This window comes from Cervus canadensis, chromosome 32 (assembly GCF_019320065.1).
Source record: "Cervus canadensis isolate Bull #8, Minnesota chromosome 32, ASM1932006v1, whole genome shotgun sequence".
NCBI classification, from domain to species: domain Eukaryota; kingdom Metazoa; phylum Chordata; class Mammalia; order Artiodactyla; family Cervidae; genus Cervus; species Cervus canadensis.
The window spans coordinates 7640423-7659310 of NC_057417.1; the positions used below are offsets into that span (position 1 = coordinate 7640423).

At 41.1% G+C, this 18888-nt stretch overlaps 1 protein-coding gene across 20 annotated transcripts in view; it reads right to left on the minus strand.

Moving 5' to 3' along the window:
* Window positions 1-18888, minus strand: part of RBFOX1 (RNA binding fox-1 homolog 1) — a 2068635-nt gene that overhangs the window by 118657 nt on the left and 1931090 nt on the right. For 19 of the 20 annotated variants that reach the window (XM_043455516.1, XM_043455518.1, XM_043455526.1 and 16 more), the window contains 2 exons: window positions 11920-12012; window positions 10108-10168 (listed from right to left, as the gene is read on the minus strand). In XM_043455516.1, coding sequence (XP_043311451.1) covers window positions 10108-10168; window positions 11920-12012 — 154 coding nt within the window. The remainder of the gene's footprint in view (window positions 1-10107; window positions 10169-11919; window positions 12013-18888) is intronic. The other variant, XM_043455530.1, reaches the window with a different exon arrangement.

An 18888-nucleotide genomic window follows, 5' to 3' on the forward strand; every position in this document is an offset into this window, starting at 1 on the left:
GCAAGTTAACCACAAGTCAAATGGGTTGGCGTATTTTTTTTTTAATGGATTTATGGCCTTCTTTGATTTTCTGCCTACACACGTTAACAGCACAGAAACTACTGACCAGCTACAGACGAACATTTTGAAAAGGATATGGTAATTGATTCTGTCCCATATCCATATTTTCTAGAGCCCCTATAGTAACTTAAATATTTTGTTCTTCTTTCATGTATTGCTGCTAGACAATCCACCACATCTCTTTGTATTAAGTTTGCAAAATTTTGGAAGCTCACATAAAACGGAATTCTTTTAGAAACATTCTTCAGTTCAGTTCAGTTCAGTAGCTCAGTCATGTCCGACTCTTTGTGACCCCATGGACTGCAGCATGCCAGGCCTCCCTGTCCATTGCCAACTCCCGGAGTTTATTCAAACTCATGTCCATTGAGTCATTGATGCCATTCAACAATCTCATCCTCTGTTGTCCCCTTCTCCTCCTGCCTTCAATCTTTCCCAGCATCAGGGTCTTTTCCAATGAGTCAGCTCTTTGCATCAGGTGGCCAAATGACTGGAGTTTCAGCTTCAGCATCAGTCCTTCCAATGAATATTCGGGACTGATTTCCTTTAGGATGGACTGGTTGGATCTCCTTGCAGTCCAAGGGGCTCTCAAGATTCTTCTCCAACACCACAGTTCAAAAGCATCAATTCTTCCATGCTCAGCTTCCTTTATAGTCCAACTCTCACATCCACACATGACTATAGAAAAACCATAGCTTTGATGAGATGGACCTTTGTTGGCAAAGTAATGTCTCTGCTTTTTAATATGCTGTCTAGGTTGGTCATAACTTTTATTCCAAGGAGCAAGCATCTATATTCTAATAATTGTCATTCCTTATTGCAACCCAGAGACCCTATAGAATTCCAAAGTGCTTTCTAAAACCCAAAGAAAATGACATTTATTCACTATAGCTTGTGTGGAATACATTTCAAAGAATTCAAGAACCATACAAGTTCTTAGTCAATGCATGATATCTAAGAGAACTTTCAAATAACCTGTATATAGGATTAACAGAATTTTGTAATTTTCCAAATGTTCTGCATGGTGCATTTTCTGTAAAATAAATCCTGGCCCTTTAGAAACTTCTACTTCATAAAATAGCAAAGAAGATTATTTGCAAATCAGGAAGCTATCTGCACCAAATACCCACTGCACACTATTTAGGGAACAATCTATGGGCTTCCCTGGTGGCTGGTGGCTCAGTGCTAAAGAATCCACCTGCAATGCAGGAGACACAGGTTCCGTCCCTGGGTCGGGAAGATCCCCTGGAGAAGGAAATGGCAACATCCTCCAGTGTTCTTGCCTGGGAAATGCCATGGACAGAGGAGCTTAGCAGGCTACAGTCCATGGGGTCGCAAGACACCACTTGGTGACTAAACCACCACCTCAAAAAATGATCATATTTTAGGGTTTGGTGATTAATTCCTGTTCCTTCTGGTAAGTGTTTTTGTGTGTGTGTGTGTGTGTGAAAGCATCTATTATAGAACTGCTGAAAGACAGAGAAGGACAGGTATGGGAAACCTTGCGTCCTTGGGCTGAAGGTTGAACACCAGAAGTCCTTTACTAAATACTCCTGAGAAAAGGCGGTGGTGAGAGTCGTGATGTGAGAGGAGGTATTTCTGACAAGTATTCTTGGAGCTTTTTCTGGAAGAGAGAGGTGTGCCATCCCATTGCCTGGTACAAGTGATGCACCTTTAGGAACAGCTGAGAGGTAGCCACAACCTACTGATTCACTAAGGAAGCGTGTGTGTGTGTGTGTGTGTGCGCACGCGTGCTCAATCATGTCTGACTCTTTGTGACCCCATGGACTGTAGCCACTGAGGAAGACAGATAGAGTAAGTCCCCTACATGTGAACAAGTTCCATTCTGAGAGCATGTGCATAAGTCCAATTTGTTTGTAAGTCCAGCAAAGTTAGCTTACATACGCAACTGACACAATTGGCTATATAGGTTTATAATACTTTGCACACAAAGAACACATAAAATCAAAAAATAAAGAAGACATTTTTAATCTTACACCTTGTAAAAGTACCTTGAAAAGGACAGTAGTATAACGGCTGGCATCCAGGGGCTGGCATCAAAGGAACAGGCAAGAAGAGAAGGGAGAGGAGGTGGGAGATGGCAGAACTGAAGGATCGTCAGCAGTAGGAGGTGGAGGGTGAGCTGCAATTTCATTCATGCTGGATGCTGATGGAATGCATCTATCGTCTATCTGTCCATCCATCCATTCATCCATCCAACTGTATCATTTCTATTATCTATCTTTTGATTGATCAATCAACCTATCAGCTCTTATCAAAGCTGACCTGATGTCTTCTTAGGCACGCAGCTTCATGGCACTATCTATCTACCAATCATCTACCAGTTTACTAAGTCTCCCTACAGAAAACTTTCAATCAATATAAACATGAGAGAAACAAAACAATACTCTCCCTCCTCAGGAAATCCATGCCATCTCACAGTCACAGCATTAACTGAGAGAGATAACTGATCAGGTCTCCTCTACAAGAAGCCAACTAGGATCTGTGAGCAGCGAAATCCAATGAGACTGCTCAGGTAGCCTGGGAACATCAGAAGAGGGTTTTCCCCTCTTCCCATCACTGGTTCTGTCTCTTATATGAGGCTACTCTATTCCCACTGGAGGAGAAACAAAGGCATTTCTGAACCACACCTCAGGCATGGAAACCTAACTTCTCATTTCCCTCCTCCCTCTGAAGTGGATTTCTCACCAAGACATCCCCCTTCAGCAAATGGCATCTCCACCTGCTTCGTTCCTCAAAACAAAATTCTTGATCAATAATGCCTCGATGCTCCCTTAATCCTCACATATCCTGTACCATCCATTAAAAAATCCTATAGGTTAGACTTTGAAAAGGTGTTTCTACTCTCTTTATATCCCTCTCACCAATGCCACCATGCTAGCCTAGACATTTCTATTTCTTAAGTACATGGCAACAAACTCCTAACTCTCACCATCTTATCTTACTCTTTTCATAGTGGCCAAACCAGTTTTTAAGAAGTCAATCAGGCATGTCATACTGCTACTCAAATTCAGTAGCTTCCTGATGTACAAAGAACACAAATTCTTTACCTTGGCCTGTAAGTCCACACAATCTAATCCCAGTCCATTTATTTGGTACCACTGCTACCCTCCCTCCAATCTATGGTGATACTGGCCTTTTAAATCTTTTCAAAAGAACCAAAGATCCTTCTAGATCAGTCTAGAGCATTCTGATTGTACCCACTGCTTGTTCTGCTTGGACAAATATGCCCAGTCCTCAAAGTTTACCAGCTATGACAGCATATTGGAAAGCAAAGACATCACTTAGCCGAAAAAGTTCTGTCTAGTCAAAGCTATGGTTTTTCCAGCAGTCATGAACGAATGTGAGAATTGGACCACAAAGAAGGCTGAGCATGGAAGAGCTGATGCCTTCGAAATGTAGTGCTGGAGAAAACTCTAGAAAGTCTCTTGAACTGCAAGGAGATCAAACCAGTCAATCCTAAAGGAAATCAACCCTGGATATTCATTGGAAGGACTGAAGCTGAAGCTCCAATACTTTGGCCACTTGATGAGAAGCGCCAACTCATTGGAGAAGACCCTGATGCTGGGAAAAACTGAAGGCAAGAGGAGAAGCGGGTGACAGAGGATGAAATGATTGGACGGCATCACCGACTCAATGGACGAGTTTGTGCAAACTCTGGAAGACAGTGAAGGACAGGGAAGCCCAGCGTGCTGCAGTCCACGGGTTGTAAAGAGTCAGACTCAACTGGGCAACTGAACAACAACAACGTCTTCTCCAGGGCGGGCTGCCTAATGTTTCTCCCTTCCCTACTCTTAAGGCGGCTCACTGGTGCGATTCCCAGCTTTGTTTTCTGCAAAGCAGTTAACACCGCCTAGATTTATCTTTTTTCTTTCTTTGCTTGCTCTTAATTGTTTTTATAACCATCCTCCCTCATTAAAATTGATGGTAAAGCGAGTAGGACTGACTGCTGTCCGAGGTGAATTCCCAACATATAAAACTGTGTTTGGCTCCATAAATATTTACTTAGTTTTGCTCTAAAGGAACTGAAAGAATAAAGAGCTTTTTTCTAATGGACTCATTCCTTTTGGCTATGCTCTCCTTCCAACCCTCAATGACCTGCTTCCTTATACACACCTACAAAAAAGGGGGGCACCATTAGGGGTGACTATCTTCAAGGGAAAGACAATAAGAATCCAGCCCTTGAAAATCACCTCTGCTCAGACTTAACAGGGCTCTTGCAGGCTTATGTAAATGCATGCAAATCACATGCAAATGGTCTCCTAGTCCCTTCGACTCCTTCTAGTACCTGGAAGGGACCCTTGGGATCACCCTGCTGGAGATAGGAGCCTGCACTGTCAGGAAGACAGACAAAATGATCCCAGTTTTAATTTCCAAGGCAGTTTGTGTTCGTCCCCAGGCCTCGCGAACTCAGAGATTTTGATCAAGGACATTAAACCGAACAATGAGGCTTACAGCAAAGGGAGAATTGCTGATAAAGCCCACGGCTCCCAGCCTCCCAGAGCCCCCATACAAGAAGGCGATGGAGCAGACACCAGACACATGGGGGTCTCACTCCACATCAGACATAAGAGCTGTTTAGAGGACCCCTCTGCGGCCCCGCCTCAAGGGGCTGCCTCCAAATCAGTGCTCCCCTCCTTAAATTCCTCTTCTTAAAGTTCACCTGCCAGCCTTCTGCAGAAAACACTGACCGAGGTCCTCAGTGTTAACTATGGCTGTATTGGGTGTTAAAAGACAGGTCTGACTGTGCACACAAACAAATCGACACATGTCTTCTCCAGGGCTTTACTAAGTTGGATTTTAAGGAAAACACATTCAAGAAAGCACCCTTAAATGGCTGACAGGGGTTTCCAAAACTGTCCCGAGGCTTTCCAAACACATGTACTGCAGATGCCAGGAATCTGGTATTTGAATGCTGCAGAAGGCAATGCCCCAAATGAAAAGTCATTTGCACATTGCATCCGGTTCACTCAGCAACTTTTTCTTTTTTTGAAATGCATGTTTATTGTCAACATTTAAATTTCATCTATGATACAAGATTTCTGCTTCTCTTCAAATACGAGCAGAAATGGCAACTTTAAGAATTCCCTACGGACCAATTTGCTGGGGTGACCAGGGGCCACCCCCACTTAAGCCCCCAGTTTGCCTGTTCCCTGTTACATGCTTGGCTTAGGAGCCAAAAATCAGTGATCTTTTATGGTTACCCTGTGCTGGTTTTTTTCCGTCTAGAAGAGAAATATTTTGCTTTGCTCAGTATGAAAATGAGAGTCCAAAAAGGCTGCAAGTTTCTCAGACCTTCTCTGTTTGTTTATTTTACCTGGTCGGCCTCTGTCGGCACCCAACTATTTGATCCTTAAACTAGTATATCTATCAGCTTACTATCACAGCAAGAAAAGGAACAAGATGGCTATTTATTATTGAGATTATCGTGTCATTGCATTTTTAGGGCACTTTGTAGCTGCCACTGTGCTGAGTATTTCATCTCGTGTGTGTGTGTGTGTGTGTGTGTGTGTGTGTGAGAGCGTTCGTGCGCACTCCATCACTCAGTTGTGTCTGACTCTTTGTGACCCCCACGGACTGTAGCCCGCCCATCTTCTCTGTCCATAGAACTTTCCAGACAAGAACACTGGAGTGGGTTGCCATTTCCTCCTTCAGGGGATCTTCCCCACCCCAAGGACTGAACCCGAATCTCTTTCTGTCTCCTATGGAGATGGGTGGATTCCTTACTGCTGAGCCACCAAGGAAGCTTCATCTCCCATAATAACCACAAACATCCTATATAGCAGGTCCCATCATATCTACAGGTCACACTTGAGAAAGCTCTTCTGCGGAACGTTTCAACAGCCCCCCTGCAGGTCAATAATCCCTAGAAAACAGAGGTGATGTAAATTAATCCACCTTGATATAGTTTCAGCTCTTTTTGTCCAGTTTTCACCCTTCCTATGAATGCTGGGAAAATAAAAGAGCTACATCCAACACTCACGCTTCTCCAACATTGAAGAAATTCCTGGGATTATGGTTCTCCACTTGTTTTACAGAATAAATATTTGATCTCCAACGAGCACAGTAAACCCTAACTCTTCTCTGAGGCTTGATGTCCTCAGGAAAAACCAGCAATATGGAAGTAGCCCACTCAACTCCCTCATGATGGAGCTTTCAGATCGGGAGGGTTTTCCAGACTCTTCTATGTCATTCTACAGTCTTTTGCACGCAAGCTCAAAGGTCCTGGGAAATGGAATCTACGTCTTCCACAATATTATTAACTGTGGTCCTCTACAACAGGGAGTCTTAGCTATGTGTCTTATCATGTTTCAGATCCTATCTTACTCATCACTGGAAACTTTGCAGCTGCTTAACATTTTGTTGGATGATTCACTGATATCCTAAAGGAATGCATGAATGTGATGATGGCACTGATAGTTAGATTCTTTTCCATTTGAGGATGACCTCAGAATTCGATGACTTGAGTAATCCATAATTTTGCTGAAGCCTGAGTTTGACGGTTTGTGAGAATGAATGAGGTAGCTAATGAATGAATCTCCCAAATCACTTTATTTTCTCATTTCCACCTGACTTCATTGATCCTCACTTCTCTATTTCCCCTCCCCAACTTTATTGAGGTATAATTGGTGTCTATATTGAAAGTGTACCCATTTGTGGATTTGCCATACACACACATTATAAAAGTTTTTCCATAATCAAGCTAATGAACACATCCATCATCTCACACAGCTACCACTTTCTTGTTTCTTTCTTTTCTGTGTGGTGATAATATTCTCTATTAACACAGTCATGCTTGTTAAGGATCTAAGAGGGTCCCTGTCTTTCCAGGATGTTGGATTGCATTTTGTGGGACATTTTATTTGTAGTGATGGCACTCATGAATTAAGGATTGATAAAGTTTTGAGAATCCTTTACTTGAATAGTAAAATTCTTCATGATCACCTCTACAGAAACCAACTGTCTTTATACAGTTAGGATTTTCTTTTTCTTTTCTTTTCTTTTAAAGTCAATTCTACCATGACTATCCTTCCCCAGTTAGGTCACATACACAGTCTATGTAACAGGATAACCCTCTGAGTGTCCCCTTTCAGGTATACAGGTTAGAGATCCACGCGATTTATTTCTGGAAACTAAGAAGGCAGCGTCCGCCATAATGGGATAAGAGATACTTATGCCAACACATGGGCTTCCCAGGTGGCACAGTGGTAAAGACCTGCCAATGCAGGAGACACAGGAGATATGGGTTTGATCTTTGGGTTGGGAAGATCCCCTGTAGTAGGAGATGGCAACCTTCTCCAATGTTCTTGCTTGGAGAATTCCCTGGACAGACAGCCTGGCCGGCTATAGTTCACAGGGGTGCAAAGAGTTGGACATGACTGAGTAACCCAGCACTTGCCAACGTGGCAGAGATTAGGGGCTGCACATTGAATAATCTTTTTGTTCTTGTAGCGGAGGTCTGAGTGCAGTTCTGCAAAATGACAGGTGACAGTGATGCACTCGAAACACCCAGCACGGCCACAGGATTTCGTTATGTCATAATAAAAGGAGAAGATGTCACTAATTACTTCATCTCCACTAGCCTCAAATTTTACATCTTTACCACAGGAATAACTACGTCTTCTTTACAAGACACTATGTGGACCCGCTGCTTTTAAAATGTTTAACATAATGCCATACAGTCAGTATTCCAGAAATGTTGACTATTCATTGTGGCTTGAACTGTGTTTCCAAGGACCACAGGTCCAGTTTTCAGCCACTGGGTATGACATTGATCAGTAACCCTCTCTTTAAAATAAATATGCCTACATATGGCTTAAGGAATATTTGGCTTCCTTTGTCTTATTTTCTCACATCAGCAGCACACATGAACACCTGTGCCTAGGCATATGTGTGCAAACACACACACACACACAATTGCTACTTCATAATTAAAGAAAATGCCCCACAGTCAGATTGGTGCCATCATGTACTAACTCTGGAAAGTTGCAGAGTTATCACTTTTACCCAAGCAGAAAGACTCCATGACACGTTAAATCAGAGGTTTGCTTCATTTCAGCACTGGGCATTCAAAGCCTGTTGCAGAATTTTTCTATACTGTTTCAGATTTTGTCTTGGGTTGTTGAAAGCTGAAAAAATGGGTTAGCCAAATAAATAATTCTTCCAGTCTTTCTTCTTAGAGTTCTATCACATTGAGGGGATATTTTTGTTTAACGGTGCACCTTTAACATATCAGAACAAACAAAGTAATAGCCATTGGCATAAGAAAGAAGAAAAACAAAAACAAAACTACCAAATGATATTAGTATTGTTTATAACAGAAAAAAAAGTCAGTCAGTACGTAAGCGGGGAATAAACCCTTTGTATGGGCTTCCCTGGTGGCTCAGGTGGTAAAGAGTCTGCCTGCAATGCAGGAGACCCGGGTTCGTTCCCTGGGTCGGGAAGATCCCCTGGAGAAGGAAATGGCAACCCACTCCAGTATTCTTGCCTGGAAAATCCCACGGACAGAGGAGCCTGGTAGGCTACAGTCCATGGGGTCACAGAGTCAGACACGACTGAGTGACTTTACTTACTTACTTATGGAATATTATGTAACCACTAGAAAGAATGAATGCAGTCTGTATGTATTTACATCAAAAGAACTCCATATTGATTTATAAAAGCCAATCAGAAATGATGTGTATACCATGACACCATTCATATAAAAATCATACACTTGCCACTGTATTATACATATATACTTATTACACATGACACGAGAAAGTGTAAAATAAAGGTATAGATAATAATCTGCAATAGCGGCACCTTCTGAGGGGATAGGTGGGAAACCAACATGGCAGTGGTGTCATTCAAAATATATTTTAGCCTTGTCTTCCTCCCTCCCTTTCTCTCTCCCTCTCTCTCTCTTCATTTTCTGAATGTCTGTATTTTCATGTTTCATGTGTAATTAAAATGTTTAAAATGGAAAATTCCATAAATTTTTCCTTAAGACTGTAATGACATTGTTATTTTTTAAAATCCGTAAAACAGAGGAAAAATACCTTCCATTCTCACAATGCAACTCAACCATAAACATTTTGGGGGTAATGCCTACCTTAATTCAAATCACGCTATACATATAATTTCTTTTATTTTAAAACTTTTCATTCATTATGAGCCCCTTTGTAGTCTTCATCCTACTCATCTTAATGAGTATTGTATCCCACAAAACTCTAACTTTAACTTACTACATTACATTCTATCTAAATTTGGTGCAATTAAGCATGTGATTAGCATATGACATCTTTTCCCGCCCCCCACCCCAACCATATATCTTAAGAGACATTTCTTCTGAGAAGGATTAAAAAATCAAAATGTGTGAATATTTTAATAATTTTTCATATTTTGTAAGTCCTTATTATGCAGAGCTTTGAGACGTTTTCCTCTTGAGCAAGGGCAGAAATGCATCGTCCTGAAGGGGTCTGCAATACAAGTAAACATCCTCCTTTGCCCCAGATGCCACTTCGTAACCCAGGGAGACGTGTGTAACACACTCATACATTCTGTTCTCAGTGTGGAACTCATCATGAGGTACCCTCCAAGGTACTTCAGAAGTCTAATGGCTCCAGAGAAGATTCAAAGCCGGAACCAAATGCTGCAGTCCCATTTCCGGGAATGATTATTGATCACCAAGGAGGTGATGATTAAGGGAGAAACAAACAAAATATCCACCCTCCATCAACTCATTCTAATTACAATAAATTAAATTACCCATGTAATTCTCAAATGATTCCTATGTATCTCACTCCACATAGGAGTTATTCCAGAGAGGATGAAAGAAGAACATTCACTCCTTACTTGAAAACTATATTTGCCTTTGTCATGAAATTTATCTTACTGATTCAAGTGGTTCACTGTAGCAGGTCAGCAGCGAAGACACAGTAACCATGCTGAGGCAAATGTGGCTTGTTGGCACAGATTCCCCAATTAAATTACTTAATAGATTCTGAGGTAGAGACATTTTCTTGTAAGAGGCCAAACTCTACTTACCATTTGTATAAGGGTTGACAGTCTTTTTATTTGTCATTACACGTGCTGTGGCATTATTTACCTATGTACATAGAAAACTCAAATGAGCACATATTCCAGGGCCAGTCCACAGTTCAATTAGTTGCATGCATTATGACTGTGATTACTTATTAAAAACAAAAAACAAAAACTAAAATGCATTTTAATTTATAAAAGGCAGTAGGTGCATAACAAAATCATACATTTTTATAATTACATTTACTTCATAACCATTTTAACTTAACAAATCATTTCAATAAAGCAATGTCATATCATTTAAAAGTTTAATAAGGAGACAGTAAAAGCAAATTAAAAGGAACTGCATAATTGAAGATTGAAAAGCATGCGTGTACTCCATGGTAACACAGAAACAATAAATATTTTTTTTTAAACATAAAATAAGGTTCATATGAAGGAACATGCAGTGGAGGAGAAGAGGGGAGAGACAGGTACAAGGGAACATAAATGTCAAAAAAAGGACAAACAAGTTTTAGCCGTATGCAACACTTTAAGGGGGAAGAACCATTGGGGAAGCAACATCTAGCATTCAACACTTGGAACAAGAGCCTTTTACATCGCAAGAATTAACAAAATCATTCAAGCTTTAAAGTCACAGCTAACAAAAGGATAAAAGAGAGGGTGCATTGTTTAACACAATATGGAGTTAACAATCTGAGTAAGATGTGCACTGGTCATATCTCAATCCAGTCAGTGCCTCCCAGGCTAGCTTAGAACGTACACTCATTTACAGGCGTACCAATATCCAAAAAAATAGAGCATCAAGAAAACTTAATACAACAAGTCAAAAAAATTCACGTGGTATATATATGTATAGAGATATATCAGCACTAAATACGTGAAACGGCAGATGGATTTCACCACTTACCATTCACCACCATCGCCAGCATGGGTTTGTATACAGTTACCATGGTTACTGAGAGTTTGGTGAGGGGCCTAAGGATTATCGTCGAGGGTGGGGGGAAATGAAAGGCAAAATATGCAACATCTTACTCCAAAGACTAAAGCATTTTTAACTGGTATTTTTTTTTTTTTTAAGTTTTAACAAATACGACCCTATGGTCATTTTGAGGGAGAGCCAGTGGTAGAAAGAGTAGATTATGAGTATAGGAATTTCAGCGTTTTTTTTTTTTTTTTTTTCCATGAAGAAGGGCCAGATATTGAACAGGAAATCCTGTTTGGTTATTCACGTTGTTTGCAAAAGAATACAAAGATTGAAAGTGTCTTCTTAAAAAGGAAAAAAAAAAATGAAAGGTTTCATGACAAAGACCTCTCATTTTTTTTTTTTCCCCCAACAACTGTTCTCTTAAATGCTATTCATTTCACAATTTGGTTTAATTTGCACACCACTGTGGATCCCTCATCAGCCCTGCAGTGGAAAGAAAAAGAAAGGAAAAGAAAAAGAAAACAAAAACAGAAAACTGCTCTATATTTTGTTTTGCAACACTCTCTCCACTGCTTGGAATCTACTGCACCCATTGGTTATAAGACATGAAAAATAAAATAAGAATTAAAAAAAAAAAACCTTTCAGATTAACCTTTCTTTTGTCTCACTTTTGCCATCCACCTTTCAGCAGTAATAAGAGTAACATAATAAAGGAAAGTTAAAAGAAAAAAGTAAGGCCAGTTTTCCTTTTTATATATAAATATATATATATAAACAATGAGAAGGGAATAGGGTCACATACAAGACACAATGATGCATCTGAAACAACAAATGAGCGTGAAGCAGACACTTATCAAAAAGATGAAAAGGAAAATATTTTGGACATGCACCTCGATTTTACGGCCCTCTACCACGGTGCCGTGTAATTTCTCCCTCGCCCTGTCCGCATCGGCACTATTTTCGAAAGTTACGAAACCAAATCCCTACATGCAGGAGGGAGAAGGGAAAACAACATGCAGATTATTATTTTCAGTCAACGACCACTGCGGAACGTTCTCTCGCTTTAATTTCTATTTCTTGTCCTGGCTTCCGTTCTGTAACATGCAAATTAGAGAAATTATAAGAGTTCTAAAATGTGCAATAAGTAAGCGACAAGTGTGAACAAGATCTTTGTTTTCTGTCACCCGTTAGCTGTCACCCCTGAAGAATTCAAAGAATGATACCCAAAATACCTTTCTAACTGTCACTACAGAAGAAAAGAAATCGAACGGAAAGAAAATGAGATCAAAATAAATGTACAGTGTCTTCACAGAGAAGAAAATGAAATAACGAGGGAGGAAAAAAAGGGAACCACTTTCTTGACATGCAAATTAAGAAGAAAAGAAAAGAAAACGTGTGCACAAAATTCAACAATGAATGCCAGAATCTTCTAACATTGCCTACAGAGTCATGCCGTGTGGTTTTAAGACCATCTCTTCTCCATGCAGTTTTAGGGTTATTCAAATTTGTCAATTCTACAGCCTTTATGTCTCAAAAAATAAAAATTAGAAGCCTAAAAAAAAAAAAAAAGGAAAGACCTTTTTTTTAATAAATCTGAAACTCTTAGCTCTAAATCAACAAAATAATCCCATGAAATGAATAGAAATAAACACCCATTGATTGCTAATGCAAACAGGTCAAGTAACATTTTTACATCCCCTCCCTCACTCCTCAAATGATATAAGTGCTTCTGAAACTGTCAGCTTTCCAGACTGCTTTACTAACCCCAAACAGAAATGTGTATACGTATGGTAAAGTTCTAAGACATTATGCTGATACCCATTTGTCAAATTAACAGGTAGAAAATTCAAAACCTCCTTTAGTAGAATACTATTTACAGTAACACTCTAGGTACTTCTTTTACTGATCAATAACAAATACACTCTTTTCTGCATCACTGGTATATTTTGCTTTAATATTTCAGCCTCAAAAAAAACAACCCCCCTACACATCACATTGTCAAAAATCCATCCTTTTTCTTCACTGACACTGTTCCTAAGAAGAGTACAGAAAATATGACACATTATTTTTAAAACCCCTAAAAATATTTGTACAGCTTGTTCAGAAATATACACCAACCGTTTGAAACAATTTCAGTGTAAATCTGCCCAGCTCGTTCTGGTCTTCACAGTATAAACAGGGTAAAATAATGCAATGTGCCAAGATTGCTCTTTATGTTAGGTAATCTTTACTTAAAGGAAAATGTTGGTGTTAAGCTTAGCTGGAGCAGTAGGACAGTCAGTCATATTAATAAAACAAACAATTACAAATCACAGCTGATCATAACCAACTCCTGTTAACTCTCAATTCCTCATTAGGTCATGAAAAAAATCTCTGAAACTCAGGGTTTCAGAGAGCTGTTTCAGTTTCAAAGAGCTGTTACCCAGGGTTCCAACAAGTGAGAACTTTCCAATATTATGATGGGCTCCTCCATAGAGGATAATAGCTATGGATGTAGTCAAGTTAGGTTAGATGGTGATCTGATAGGGAAAAAAAAATTCTTCACTTGGGGGATTAGACTGAATTACCTTTCCTATTTCCCATAGTGAGGATCTGTGATAAGGACAGGTCTGAATTATTTGACTAATCTAAGATTATACCTTAGAAAGACCCTACTTAGTCTTGCTCATCACTGATGGGATTAGCTGCATTTGGTACACAAACACTGATGCTGACTCATTTTGAAATAACAGCATGTCAATGGGCAAAAAATAAAATCTGGAGGGTTGGTACTATTTGATGCCTCTGATTTGGCCACTGGGCCTCAGATTCAGTTATACATCAGAAAGAACTGGGGGGCATATGAAACAGTCAGATTTCTAAGTCCTGACACATGTTTCTTGGATCAGAATCCCAGAGTGGAGCCCAGAAATCTGTTTGCTGAAAAAGTTACCAATGTGGCCCAGCAATTGGGTTTCCATGGCTTCTTCTATCACTAAGCAGTGTCTGACTCTCTGCAACTCCAAGGGCTGCACCATGCCAGGCTCCCTTATCTGTCACTATCTCCCGGAGTTCGCTCAAATTCACGTCCATTGAACTGATAATGCTATCTAAACATCTCATCCTCTGACGCCCCCTTCTCCTTTGGCGTTCAATCTTTCCCAGCATCAAGGTCTTTTCCAATGAGTCGGCTCTTTGCATCAAGTGGCCAGAGTACTGGGCCTTCAGCTTCAGGGTTAATTTCCCTTAGGATTGACTGGATCGATCTCCTTGCAGTCCAAGGGACTCTCAAGAGTCTTCTCCAACACCACAGTTAGAAAGCATCAATTCTTCGGTGCTCAGCCTTCTTTATGGTCCAACTCTCACATCTGTACATGACTACTGGAAAAACCATAGCTTTGACTAGACAGAATTACACTGCCAGTTTCTATAGAGCAGTTTAGGGACTGGAGTGAGTTTTTGTGGTGAATATCTATTTGACTTGGTGATTCTAATCTTAAATGTAGGAATCAGCCAAAATCACACAGAAATGTTCTCCTCCTGACCTCTAAGACCAAGGCTCTAGCATCCTGAGCCATGCCATACATTTAATAAATAATTAGGGGAACTAGGACTGCGACTCTATCTGGGGCAATTCTCTCACTTGCCTAAGAAAGGAAATCCACAGTCCAATGTGATTTACCAATGGAGGATTTGGTGCCATCATTGCTGCTAATGGGTACTAATAGTCATTCTCACTACAGTGCTAGGAAGAACTGAACACTCAACCCACTTGAATAACACAATCCGCACAAATGGAGTCATAAAGATTCCAATCTAAATCCTGGGCAAACCATGCTGGCCTAAAATCTGCATCCTGGATAGGATGGAGAGATGAAAGTAGAAATACAAACCTCTTCTGAATCCCAAGTTCATAAACTAAAGAGGAATTCTACTACATTTTTACTTTGCTTTGATGTAAAAATAATACATTGATTCTTTATTATTATTATTCTTACTCTTAATATTTTCTGCTAAACTTTTTTTTTTTTTTTGAGTGGTTCAATACATCTCATTTCAACCTGCTGAGAAGCCTAGTTGAAATCTGGCAAAGCTGGGTTCATGAAGACCTTGCTGCAGAAACACAAATACCAAAGGGCATGTCCCATGGGACCATCCTACCTCCGCCCAGCCAAGTAGTCATGTGACATCCCTGGATCAGAAGATAGCCAGGTGTTTATCTGGGGAGCCACAACATGGCCAGACAGACAGCCACCTGGCCATTTTCAGGCACAAGAGCTGGCAACTTTGAAAGTCAGTGGCAACAAAGCTTGTTTCTTTTGTCCTGCCTCTTGGTCAGTGGGCTTCCTGGGTGCCTCAGATGGTAAAGAATCTGCCTGCAGTGTGGGAGACCTGGGTTCAATCCCTGGGTTGGGAAGGTCCCCTGGAGAAGGGAATAACTACCCATTCTAGTATTCTTGCTTGGAGAATTCCATGGACAGAGGCTACAGTCCATGGGATCGCAGAGTCAGACATGACTGAGCAACTAACACTTTCACTTCATGGTCAGTATTCTGTCTTAGGCAAAATGCAATACTTAGCATATTCTTAAAATTACTCTGAATATTTTTTTTTAATCTCAGTTTCAAAAAGAAGCACCTTTTGGATGTGGCTTGGAGAACACAGGAACTGAGTAAGCTGTAATGATCCCATATAAAGGTCAAGGATGCAGGAGAGGCTACATTGGGCAGGGAGGAGTCAGATGGAGGAGAGATGCTACTTCCCAAGGTTTACCTCGGGCGGGTGGTGCTGGGGAGGTGGCTTAGAGAAGGCACAGCCCTGCAGAAGACATCTGCGATGTTTGTGCCCTGTGATGGGAAGGCGTGAGCCCTAGGCAGATAACGGCAACCCTAACGCGGACCAGCCAAGACTTACTTATTATTCCATCTTTTTGTGAAACGCACATTCTGGCCTTCCTGTATCCCAGTTATTTTTCTCTTTTAGTCTTGTGGGCTATGTTTTTGTAGTAACACAAATAGAACATTTAGAGCACAAATCAAGGCTTTGAAGCACCCAGGATGGATGCTGTACTGACTTTTCATCTTACATGAAAACTCGATTCCTCCAGTTTCTGGTGCAGAGAGCTCCTATCACCTAGAAGAGGAGGAGCTGTTGATTAAAGATCTGAAGACTCATTTTCCTGTGGCACTAAGGGCTTCACAGCACACTTGTTCCCAATCACCTTTCTCCACATAGCTCCTTCTCCCCAGAAGACCATCTTTCTTCCTTCCCTCCCCTGGGGCAAGTCTTACTTATCTTTCTCTCCCAGCTGAAATGCCCCTTCTTCCCAGAAGCCCTCCCAGCTTTCAACAAGATGGATCTGCCTGCTTGGAGTCTCAGCAGCCTCTCATTCACCGGGGATCATAGCAAACTGTATCACACTTGTTTGTCTTAAGGATCTGTCTCTCAGATACTCAGGAAAGTCTGAGGACAGGAAGCGCTTCTGTCTCTCTCACATCCAATTCCCTAGTCTGGTACTGGAGTGAAACCAATACTAGGTTTCTTGTCTTAGTTGCCAAGTCGTGTCTGATGCTTTTGCAACCCCATGGACTGCAGCCCGCCAGGCTCCTCTGTCCTTGGGGTTTCCCAGGCAAGGATACTGGGAATGGGTTGCCATTCCCTTCTCCAGGCGATCTTTCTGACCCAGGGATCAAACCCTCGACTCCTACATTGGCAGGAGGGCTCTTTACCACTGAACCACCAGGGAAGCCCAAGCCCACTACTATAGATATCACTGAATCAAAGAGCAGACTGCACATTTCCTAGGTCTATGAAAACACATCCATCTCTGTCTATCCCCCCAGATAAAATGTTTCAGAGGTAGACACAATGTTTTAAAATCTCCTAAAAGGAAACTTGAATGATAGGATCTCTCACCCCCGATGTGCCAGCTCATTGCATTTTCAAACTCTAGCAGATCCTTTTAAAATGTGATTTCCTTGTACTTTCCATATGCACATGAGGTTGTACATTATATATTCTCAGGATAATATAGATATTGCCTGTGTATGGACAGGTGTACATGCACGCACGCACACAGACACACAGACATGCACACCAACCACTCCCAGGACACACAGCCATCCTCAATCTCCATTGAGCAACCGTCCTGGGGAAGGTCCCCAAAGACGATGGCCAGAAGGTGAGCTCCTAGCTCGTAAGGGCTCTCCCATTTCCTGGCTGCTTCTCCACCATCAAATGATGAAAATGAGGTCATTCCAATGGTGTAGAAATGGAAATGTCCCTTACATAAGACTTTTCCCATTAAGGATAACATCAAGTTCTGGACAAGGGAATGGCAACGCACTCCAGTATTCTTGCTTGGAGAATTCCACGGACAGAGGAATCTGGCAGGCTACAGTCCAGGGGGTCACAAAGCATCGGAGATGACTGAGCGACTTAACACTTTCACTTTCAGTTATGAAAGATATTCCTGTACCGGTTGCTACGTCCATTCAGCAGTTCCCAAATGGACTGTCTCCAGGATACTCCAGTAGTACCAGTCAGCTCCGACAGCTGCAAGACTGGATCTTTCAGCAAACCCACTGAGAGAGGCTATTTTTAATGTTTCTTCATTAAAAAAAAAAAAAAAGACGCAGCTTCACAGCTTCACAAAATCAGTCTCTGGATGCGGCAAACTTAAACGGTTTTATTCCTAAAGCCCCAGAGACAGGCTCATCACAGGAATGACGGAAGAAATCTTAAAAATAGCATCACCATTGTACTTTCAGAATAACAAGCGATATTCTTCTAATGTCCTTAAACAACTCTGGAAAAAAAATTAAACCGTTTCCTCCGACTGGCAAAGGTCACAAAACAAAATATACATGAAGTATGAATTTAGAAAAGAAAACTTTAAAGGCAGTAGTGCTTTGGACTCAGGATTAAAAGGAAGTTGGCCAAATTTCCATGTCATCTTGTACAATTTCACCCAGAATACATCTGTCATAAGTGAAAGGGATCAGGCACATTTTTCTCTTAATGCACTTGGCTTTGTACATGTAGAAAAAGTCCCTGTAATGGTTTTTCATACCAGAGCAGAAAAAGAGTTAACTTATTTTCCCCCAGCCTGGAGGTCAAACTACTGACATATTATAAGGATTACTTTAAATATCTGAAATTAGAACAGAAAGACAAGGCCCCTAAAGTAGCAGAACTACAGAGTGTAATGAATTGATTTTTTTTTCTTTTTTTCTACTCATCCAGCATATCACAACACCATCCATTTTGGCTGTGACAAAGAAAATAACGGCATTTTCTTTCCTCAATTCAATCAGCATTCTCCTGTTCAGTTAATACAATTCAGTTAACATTGTCAGTTAACATAAAACCTACGCAGGCTGCCCAAGGAATCATAAATGATTGTTTTGTGGGGAGGTGGTGGTTCCTATACCCAGGAGACTGGCTTTTGCACCCTCTTCCCTTAGATAAAACCCATTCTTCTTCTTTATTATACCACATGACATATGAAACTTTAGCTTCCTGACCAGGAATGAAACCCGCAGCCCCTGCAATGGAAATGCAGAGTCGTAACCACTGGACCACCTGGGAAGTTCCAAAACCTGTTCCTCTAAGTAACACTTCTGGATACTGGCTTGTCCCAAACAGTCTCTGTAAGGAAAGCTCTGGGGCTGAACCCGTGATCTCTCTGTGTTTGGGAATGAATTTCTCTCCATTTTGACTTTCACAGTCTGGGGAAGTGAGAAGGAAGCTGAACGTTCCTGGGGGACTGGAAGCCAGGCAGAGTTATGGGATGTGTTCACTTCCTAGGTCCTATGTCAACATCCAAGTCTCTGGCAGCACCCTGGTGGCTCAGCTGGTGAAGAATCCGCCTGCAATGT